The sequence below is a fragment of the Mya arenaria genome, chromosome 12 (genome assembly GCF_026914265.1).
Source record: "Mya arenaria isolate MELC-2E11 chromosome 12, ASM2691426v1".
NCBI classification, from domain to species: domain Eukaryota; kingdom Metazoa; phylum Mollusca; class Bivalvia; order Myida; family Myidae; genus Mya; species Mya arenaria.
In genome coordinates this window covers 29090828-29101860 of record NC_069133.1, presented here as the reverse complement: position 1 = coordinate 29101860, position 11033 = coordinate 29090828, and the positions used below count along the sequence as shown (strand labels likewise).

The 11033-nt window shown below is 40.2% G+C and overlaps 1 protein-coding gene across 1 annotated transcript; it reads right to left on the bottom strand.

The window, feature by feature from the left end:
- Window positions 1–150: 150 nt before the first annotated feature.
- LOC128212031 (homeodomain-only protein-like) lies at window positions 151–6476 on the bottom strand. Its single transcript, XM_052917251.1, has 2 exons — window positions 5811–6476; window positions 151–468 (listed from the first exon to the last, which is right to left on the bottom strand). The coding sequence occupies exons 1-2, from the start codon at window positions 6024–6026 to the stop codon at window positions 391–393; spliced, it is 294 nt and encodes a 97-aa protein (XP_052773211.1). The 5' UTR covers window positions 6027–6476; the 3' UTR covers window positions 151–390.
- Window positions 6477–11033: the final 4557 nt, after the last annotated feature.

Sequence of the window (11033 nt, the reverse complement as noted above, 5' to 3'; positions counted from 1 at the left end):
AACACAACTTGTAGAAAAAAAGTACATGGATATATGCGCAATTCAAATAAATAAATAAAAACATTGCACTGAAGTGTTAAATGAAATTATATAACAAAATACATAACAACTCCACCGTATGGCAATACCTTACACGCAATACGTCACACACGTGTTATATGCTACCATCACACCTTAACCGAAATTCTCCGAGGTTGACGGAGACATGGACGACGTCACGCTTCACAACAACATAACACTCGTTTAAGAAACGAGTATAGCAATAAAACAATTAACAACTAGCATTGAAATGTTCACGGAGTTAAAGAATCCGATATTTACTGGCGCTCGAAAAATAAAAAAGCACTGCATGGTCCTATAATATTCACGTGCTCTTATTCAGTGATGACGTCACTCGTTGACGTAGCCACTGTTGGCCGGAAGTCCCTGCCTCTGTCTCCACACGGCTAAGCGATGCTGATACCAAACCTGAAAATACACGTACAGCGTCTTTAGAATGGCGATTCCTGCGAAATATATTCAGCATTCTTAAAATGTGGGTTTCCTGCCACTGGCACTGAACATACGTATATACACGTACAGCGTTCTTAGAATGCGGGTTTCCTCCAATGGAGCCGAACGTATGTATATACACGTTCAATGTACTAAGAACGCTAGTTTCCTGCCAATGGAGCCGAACGTGTATACACGTACAGCGTTCTTAGAACGCTAGTTTCCTGCAAATGGAGCCGAACATGTGTATATACACGTTCAGCGTTCTGAGAAGGCTAGTTTCCTGCCAATGGAGCCGAACGTGTGTATATAGTTACTATATACAATGTACACGTTCAGCGTTCTTAGAATGCGGGTTTCCTGCCAATGGGGCCGAACGTATGTATATACTAGCCTAGTATATACACGTTCAGCGTTCTTAGAACGCTAGTTTTCTGCCAATGGAGCCGAACGTGTGTATATACACGTTCAGCTTTCTTAGAATGCGGGTTTCCTGCCAATGGCGTAAACGTGTGTATATTCACGTACAGCGTTCTTAGAATGCGGGTTTCCTGCCAACGGAGCCGAACGTGTGTGTATACACGTTCAGCGTTCTGAGAAGGCTAGTTTCCTGCCAATGTGGCCGAACGTGTGTATATAGTTACTATATACACGTTCAGCGTTCTTAGAATGCGGGTTTCCTGCCAATGGGGCCGAACGTGTGTATATACATGTACAGCGTTATTAGAACGCTAGTTTCCTGCCAATGGAGCCGAACGTGTGTATATACACGTACAGCGTTCTAAGAATGCGGGTTTCCTGCCAATGGAGCCAAACGTGTGTATATTCACGTACAGCGTTCTAAGAATGCGGGTTTCCTGCCAATGGAGCCGAACGTGTGTATATATACACGTTCAGCGTTCTTAGAATGCGGGTTTGCTGCCAATGGAGCCGAACGTGTGTATATACACGTTCAGCGTTCTAATTATGCGGGTTTGCTGCCAATGGAGCCGAACGTGTGTATATACACGTTCAGCGTTCTAAGAATGCGGGTTTCCTGCCAATGAAGCCGAACGTGTGTATATACACGTTCAGCTTTCTTAGAATGCGGGTTTCCTGCCAATGGCGTAAACGTGTGTATATTCACGTACAGCGTTCTTAGAATGCGGGTTTCCTGCCAACGGAGCCGAACGTGTGTGTATACACGTACAGCGTTCTAAGAATGCGGGTTTCCTGCCAATGGAGCCGAACGTGTGTAGTTACACGTTCAGCTTTCTTAGAATGCGGGTTTCCTGCCAATGGCGTAAACGTGTGTATACACACGTTCAGCGTTCTTAGAATGCGGGTTTCCTGCCAATGGAACCGAACGTGTGTATATACACGTACAGCGTTCTAAGAATGCGGGTTTCCTGCCAATGGAGCCTAACGTGTGTATATACACGTACAGCGTTCTAAGAATGCGGGTTTCCTGCCAATAGCGCCTAACGTGTGTATATTCACGTACAGCGTTCTAAGAATGCGGGTTTCCTGCCAATGGAGCCGAACGTGTGTATATACACGTACAGCGTTCTAAGAATGCGGGTTTGCTGCCAATGGAGCCGAACGTGTGTATATACACGTTCAGCTTTCTTAGAATGCGGGTTTCCTGCAAATGGCGTAAACGTGTGTATATACACGTTCAGCGTTCTTAGAATGCGGGTTTCCTGCCAATGGCGTAAACGTGTGTATATTCACGTACAGCGTTCTTAGAATGCGGGTTTCCTGCCAATGGAGCCGAACGTGTGTATATACACGTACAGCGTTCTAAGAATGCGGGTTTCCTGCCAATGGAGCCGAACGTGTGTATATACACGTTCAGCTTTCTTAGAATGCGGGTTTCCTGCCAACGGCGTAAACGTGTGTATATTCACGTACAGCGTTCTTAGAATGCGGGTTTCCTGCCAATGGCGTAAACGTGTGTATATACACGTACAGCGTTCTAAGAATGCGGGTTTGCTGGCAATGGAGCCGAACGTGTGTATATACACGTTCAGCTTTCTTAGAATGCGGGTTTCCTGCAAATGGCGTAAACGTGTGTATATACACGTTCAGCGTTCTTAGAATGCGGGTTTCCTGCCAATGGCGTAAACGTGTGTATATTCACGTACAGCGTTCTTAGAATGCGGGTTTCCTACCAATGGAGCCGAACGTGTGTATATACACGTACAGCGTTCTAAGAATGCGGGTTTCCTGCCAACGGCGTAAACGTGTGTATATTCACGTACAGCGTTCTTAGAATGCGGGTTTCCTGCCAAAGGCGTAAACGTGTGTATATTCACGTACAGCGTTCTTAGAATGCGGGTTTCCTGCCAACGGCGTAAACGTGTGTATATACACGTTCAGCTTTCTTAGAATGCGGGTTTCCTGCCAATGGCGTAAACGTGTGTATATTCACGTACAGCGTTCTTAGAATGCGGGTTTCCTGCCAACGGAGCCGAACGTGTGTGTATACACGTACAGCGTTCTAAGAATGCGGGTTTCCTGCCAATGGAGCCGAACGTGTGTAGTTACACGTTCAGCTTTCTTAGAATGCGGGTTTCCTGCCAATGGCGTAAACGTGTGTATATACACGTTCAGCGTTCTTAGAATGCGGGTTTCCTGCCAATGGAACCGAACGTGTGTGTATTCACGTGCAGTGTCCTTAGAATGCTCGGTGTCTGTCAATGGCGCTGAACGTACGTATATACACGTACAGCGTCCTTAGAATGCAAGTTTCTTGCCAATGGCGCTGAACGTACGTATAAACACGTACGGTGTCCGAAGAATGCGGGTTTCCTACCAATGGCGCTGAACGTTCGTATATTCACGTGCAGTGTTCTTAGAATGCTCGTTTCCTGTCAATGGCGCTGAACGTACGTATTTACACGTACAGCGTTCTTAGAATGCGAGTTTCTTGCCAATGGCGCTGAACGTACGTATAAACACGTAGTAGTTAAGCGTCCGCTTACGGAGCGGGAGGTCGTGGGTTCGATCACTGGCCGCGTCATACCAAAAGACGTTAAAATTTGGTACAAGTGGCTCCCTTGCCTGGCGCTCGGCATTCAAAGGGTAGTGGGTGGAAGAAGTGGTGTACCCAGTACTGGTTTAACCCAGGAAAGTTGTACCCCATGTATCGGTGCTTTACGCCGAGCACGTAAAAAACCCAAGGGGTCTCTTCGAAAAAGAGCTAGGGTATCGGACCCGGACTTCCTTGTATCCCACCACTGTCCCTTTAGCGTGCTGTCCCTTCAGCAAAAAAGGACCCTGTGGAAATAAGTGCTTGCACTTTCACGGGTTATCCTTGACCGCAAGGTCTAAAGAAATACATACATGCATACATACATGTATATACAAAGCGTTCTTAGAATGCGGGTTTCCTGCCAATGGCACTGAACGTACACGTTCAGAGTCCTTAGAATGCGGGTTTCCTGCCAATGGCCCTGAACGTACACGTTCAGAGTCCTTAGAATGCGAGTTTCCTGCCAATGGCGCTGAACGTACGTATATGCACGCACAGAGTCCTTAGAATGCGAGTCTTGCCAATGGCACTGAACGTACACGTTCAGAGTCCTGTAGAATGCGACTTTCCTGCCAATGGCGCTGAACTTAATGTATATACACTTTCAGAATGGCGCCAAACGTATTTATGTACTCGTTCAGTATCCTTAGAATAAGAGTTTCATGCCAATGACACTGAACGTATGTTTGTACGTACAGTTTCCTTAAAATGTAAGCCAATATCGATACATTGTCTTGGGCGTGGCTAAACATAACGCCAAAGCGAAAACCTCAACGCCGTTTCTTCTAATTATAACAGCGTATTGTGGCTGGTTAAAATCAACTTGGTTTGAAATCTCACGATAAAACGCAGTGAATTCGTATACTTAAAGTAGTCATTTAATAAGTTTCCACCTTAACGTGTATATATTGTTATTCTTTTCAAAGGTTCTTGCGGTCCGGGAATAATTCTACAGCTGAAACAGTTGTCCCAAAGTGCAGACCACAAGTATTTCCTTGAAATTTCTAGATTTGTAAACTTTGAAAAAAATCTTAATAATCGACCCAGTATCATTGTAGTGGTCAACGTTATATATTTTTCCAATGAGAAGACAGTATTTTTTCAAGTTTTCCAACGCAATTATATTATCAAAGCAGCAGTCAGCCGGTTTTGATTTTAATCAGATGAAAGAGTAGATATAAACAGTGGCTGGCCCAATTAGTGGGTAGTTTACACAATATATTGTAGACCACTAAAAATTGTAAGTATGTACTGACACAATGTAAACGGTTATGCAACTATCCGCAACATTACATTTATGTTGTAAGTACATACTAGTTAACAATCTTTAACCATTACATAATGTACACCATTTAAAACTTAAAAGATCGCGTCGCATGAAACCATTTGTTTTTGTAAGGGCACTCTATCACTGTTTTAACCATTACTTTAAATCGTATAACATTATGTTACGATAGTCTTCTAAACAAGTGGTTAAATGTTGAATATGGATCATCTTCGAGCAGTGACCGTATAACGGTAATTACGAAGCAACAAATGTTACATGTCACAGTTCAAGTATGTAATATACAAACTTATTCATGAATAAGCGATCTAAAACTGGGCAAATTGTCCAAATTACCTAGAGTCAGATTGTACCTGTCATAAATCACATCAATTCCCTCTATGAAACTAATTATCATTGCTTCATTGCAATTTCGTCAATTTCTCATGGAAAAAAATCTTATTACTTCAGCAAATTACCATTTATCAAACATGGCAAATATTTACCTTAATTGCGCCATATATTTTATATTTGGATTGAAAACGAAAGTTTGCTCAAGTGAAAGTGCGTGTTTGCGTTGAGTAAGAAAGGTCAACACCCGCATTCTACATTCAGTCTGTATTTCCTAATATCTCTAATGTAAATTGTAACAATCAATTGAGAAAATTGATGGGGTTTTGGGTTTGTTCCATTGGAAAATCGATGTAGCACATCAAAGACATGTTTGAAAAAGGCAGAAATATACCAGATTTGTGATCAATAAACAGCAAATATCGTCTCTATTTTGTGGTTTGTGTATTTACATCAAAATTTCATTCCATATCGGATTGATTTACATTTGACTGAACTGTGAAAATAAGTCACATGTAAACAATAATTGCTCATTAATTAAATACCACACAACGAAAAATATTGTTACAGTATCCAATTAGACCTAACTTAAAATAATAAAATCCTGATATTACACTAACGAGAGGTTCGTCTTACTCTTTCATCGGTTAAAAACATATAATTAAATAAACCAATATTACTCCGCACCTTAACATCCGGCTCCGATAAGCCCACCTCGGCTGAAATGAGAGACAGCTCAAAATGGTTTGGGTTCCGGTTCTGTTTGAAGTTCTCCTCCAGTGCCGTCATCTGGTCCACCGTGAGGCGCGGGAGACGGGAGCCAGGGGTGAGCTGGGCCCGGATGGTCCCCGTGAACATCATGGAGCTGTCCCCCGGGGCCGGGACACGCACAGGATGCGACATTGCACGTGCTGACACCAGGAAATTAAGGGGTGTGTGGTGGAATTTCCTGGTCGTAGTTTTTCAGAACTGTTACCTTATACTACACTTTATGGTGGGTGACATTGCCGAACTTTACCATCACAAGTTCAATGGTTTGCTGCGTGAATGAAATAATATCCTTAGACGTTTTCTTCACTTTTCCCTCGATATCACACTATATCCAAAACACCTTGATGTATAGCAACGGCAGTAAATCCACCTTATCAGTAAAATATCTGTAAATGGAAATATATCCAATTTCCAGCAGTACTACCACTATGGCTGGTTATTGAACACTGATCTCCCACGGCCGGCGCCTTTAGACTGACCCGATCACCGATATGTGGCCTGTTTCGCCGCCTCAGTCACTGCAGAAATGAAATTAATACTGCTGGACTTAATACGGGAAATGAGAACGGAGGCTGATGAATAATTAATATTACAATCCCCGTGTCGATGAATTTAATGAACATGTATTAATGATGTACTGCGTGTGAAAAGTTGGTAGATTCATATTGCTTTCTGTATTTGGAAGCTGGAAGTCATCAGTTGGTAAATTAAGGCTGATTTGTCAAAAACCGTTCAATATTTCATTTATCACTTTTGCAGTTCGTGAGAAGATCAGCGAATTAACATGCAGTTGCATTTTATGTGCGTGTGTCATACATGTGCCATTTCTTAGAATTTAATGAAAAAAAGTGATTTGACAAAGGAAACCTGCAGTGAAAATGTACGTTATAAAGCTCAAACGCCGAAGTTTTATATGAAAGAACCTTAATAATGATACAGTGCAGTACTTGGGTTTTAAATTATGAAACGTTTCGCTGTTGATTAGAAATCTAATGCATTCTAATCTTAAATATATGATACAGGCAATTCTTCAAACAAACTGAGTTGTTTCAATTCAATGTACAACGCCGAGAGAACACTTTCAAGTAGATGACCGTACACAGAATACATCGCCACCTTGTTATCAGCTACATTCTTCACCCCAAATATCTCCAAACATTCAAAGTTCACAAAATACCTCAAGTGCAAAGTAAATCCATGTAGGATTCAAAATAAACCAGTTGTTTAAATTGACAATTTTCAAATGAAGTTTTTGTATCATCTTTTGAAGTAAAACAAACTCGTCAGTTGGTCAAACGGTCATATTGACCATAATTGAGTGGTCACCGTTGTATAAGTGGTCATTTTCCCGTCCACCTGATGTGAGCCTTAAACGGAGATCGATCACAGTTGTATATATATATATATAGCAAAGATGTGGACATTAATGTTTGACATTAACAGAGTAGTCAAACCCCTAGAGGTATTTGTGTGCATTGTTTGTCCAGAGGGTTTATTGGTATATAATTATGTGATATGCGTTCGGGGTGCGTATGTAGGTGGTCTGTTTTAGCGAGGTTGGACAGTTGGCACCATGCATGTTAACATGGTAACCAAGACAACAGCGAAGATGGCCGCCGATTTTTTAAGCCCATGACTAGTCTTTCTATATTTACTATTTACCACAACATGTACTGACTTCAATGTTAGTTGTAAGTTAGGTACAGATGTCAAGCTTTTTAACATGCTTGAATATTTACCTATAATTGTTTTAACAATTTAAAGACAAATGGAAACTTCCATCAAAAGACCGTATTCCTATGATATGTAATCATTTCCTTTCAGAACAATATAAAAACGTACCACGACCTTAGAAAATATTCAGAATATTTTCCAAGTGTATCTTTATTGAACAAGCAGCTAGTATTCTTTGAATGTTATTTAGTATCATAACGTTTAATTAACACAAATTGATGCTTCAAAGTCTACTTAATGTATGACATGTGGTCATGTATGAACCATTCATACTGTTCACTGTTACTGATGTCATGTTTCTAGCTCACAATATGTTTCATGTTAACATACATAACTGACCTCTTCGATGTCAGGGTCAAGGCCATTTTATGATTATTTTTGTTTGTCTACAAAATGGGTTGTAGAAAAGTACTGGACTAAATCTTCTATATTTCTCGATGTTAAGTAATTTTGATGGAAGACTTTATAAATGCATCTATGTGTCATTCCAATGACTTTGTTATCAAAGGGTCGCCAAAAAGTGCTGTTCCCACGAATCTATAGTAGTATGATGATTACCACAATGTAACTGTTTCACTTTTAATGATGTATCTTGATGAATGGATGATAATTGTTTTATAATGCACTTCATAAGCACAACATAGCTATTCAAAATCAAGGTCACAATGATCGTTTGAATTTATAAATGCAAATATAACCAATATTGGCGGTATTATTGCTTCATTATATTTGATTGGGGTTTTGATTGCTAAAATGGAAAAAAAAGTTTTTGGGTATTTCTTAAAACTAAATAAAAGTAACGCTAATCACAAATTTAGCACAAGCTACATGTTTAGTGTTTGTTTGAGTTTCATGTAAGCCCATTTAGCCGGAAATATCACAACCGGAATTTCATATGGACGTTCAATAATGTCAGAATTCTGCACATTTAACGACGCTGCAAGTAGATTGCTTAGTAATTTCAGTTTAGCAATTAAACCTAGCTTATAGGAACTTTACTCGTGTGGATATCAAATGTTTATGCAAAAATACATTTCACTGGGAATCAATTTGAATAAGTAATACAAATTACACGTTAAAACATAACAATTAATTAACGTTATTATTATTAACAAGTTTACGAACTTCTTCTACTGTTGCATCGGCATACACCGGAGGTTGATTTCACTGGACAATGGCCGAGGAGTTCCCATTAGAAATACCTTTGTTCAAGTGCTTCACCAATCTTGAGGGTAATATTTTAGTACAGAAGCTTTAATTGGGCCATAAAATGTTTCTACCTAAGCCGCTTCCGGGTGCATTTTAAGTGCCCAGCCAATTCCTAATTGTCTCTTTAAGACACAACAGCTCCTTAATAACTCTTTATATGCAATAAATAAACCCCGATTTGTAACTTCCTTTATACAGAGGATTTCTCAGGGGCAGATCCAGGATTTGACGTTTGAGGGGGCGTTACTTAGGCTTGCGCCCCTCCCCCAGAACCGATCTTAATTATGTTACAAGTATTGGATGCGGGGTTTGGGGGTACTCCCACATGAACTTTTTAACAATTTTCAGTCCTTGATGTTGCACCTCCGTCGTATTTTACCATATATTTTTTCTCATGTATTGAAATAAAAACTGAACTTGCCCTTTTTTCTGTATCAACGGTATCAAAATGTATGTAGCAATGTATCTTTAAGCGAACATACAGATGAAATCATTTGTCTTTATTATTAGTAAGGTCACCATTTTTAAGTGGTTTGAGGTTTCTTCAAATTGGAATTGTGAGAATTCAAAAAAATCTCATGTGCATTCACTCAAAACATCATATACTATATATACATTGTATTTTTTCTTCATATTTCCCTTTATTAACAACATGTTATATTCAACTTGAACTTTCGTGCATCAATCGTTCACAAATCAGCGAAAGTTTTCGGAGGCTTGCCGTTTTTTCCTCCTAAGGTTTAGTCAAGTGTCGGTGGATATATTTGAAATTTCAGGGACTCCCAAGTAATAGTTAGATGACATGAATTAAATTTTTAATGATCGTTGAATTCAACCTGGCTGTAACGTTGTCAACGCAAAACCTGACGCAGGGACGCAGGGAGTGTGTATCGGATTAGTGGCAGTGGGCGGACCTTTAAACTACCGCGAACGTTGAAATACTTCAGGATTAAACCTAGCACTTAATGATTGCCTATCTGCAATTTCATCGGCTCTAAATGTAGGTTGAGATCTAATGACAGATTTGTCGTGACATACCCAACTAAGCTGCACACAATTATAATTACACCAAAGTCTGCTTACGGAGCGGGAGGTGGTGGGTTCGATCCCTGGCCGCGTCATACCGAACGACGTTAAAAGTTGGTACAAGTAGCTCCCTTGCCTGGCGCTCGGCATTCAAAGGGTAGTGCTTGGAAGAAGTGGTGTACCCAGTACTGGTTCAACCCATGAAAGTTGTACTCCATGTATCGGTGCTTTACGCCGAGCACGTAAATAACCCAAGGGGTCTCTTTGAAAAAGAGCTAGGGTATCGCTCCCGGACTTTCTTGTATCCCACCACTGTCTTCGCGTGCTGTCTCTTTGAAGCAAAAACAAAGGATCCAGTTGAGAGTAAGTACTTTCACGGGTTATCCTTGACCGCAAGGTCTAAATACATACATTACACACACACGCACACGCACACACACACGCACACACACGCACACACACACACACACACATACATACATACAAAGGGAGCATGGGAAAGAGGTCGCGTTGAATTCCTACGTATTTTTAAGGTGTGTTACGTTGACTATCTGTGCAATTAAACATTGTTAAAAATAGTTTGACATTTCCAATGATATCAGATTTCACTGTATATCTAATATACGTGTATAGCGGCGGTTCGAAGATAGATAGGTCGGAAAACTTGGAACATACGCCTCTTTCGATGAGTCCAAATGTGCCACAGTCCTCCACCGGGGAAAATATGTTAACATTCTTCTTGCCCTATTCACGAGTTTATTTGTCAATGAAAGTCAATGTATATATAGTTCAAAGAAGACGAATACTGCATATTTATTATTTAGATAAAGCCAAGTCTGTTGCTTAAAAAAATATGTGTGCGTGTGTTTTAATATGTAATATCATACTGTTTAATACTGATTACTCTAACTCCATTAGAAGATGATGGCAATATTAAAAAAGCCTACCTACCCAACCTGTGTTTGGACAAGATGTTACCCATATCAAACATCAAACAAAATGACGAGTTTTGATGATTGATTTTTCGTACTGATTTCATGTATGTGTAAATGATTGATTTGATTCAATATTGTTAAATTCAAGAACATTGTACATGTATAATCTACATTTTGTCATAGTTGAAGACCACACTGTAAACAAGACACTGATGTGTTATCTTTGTGAAAAAAA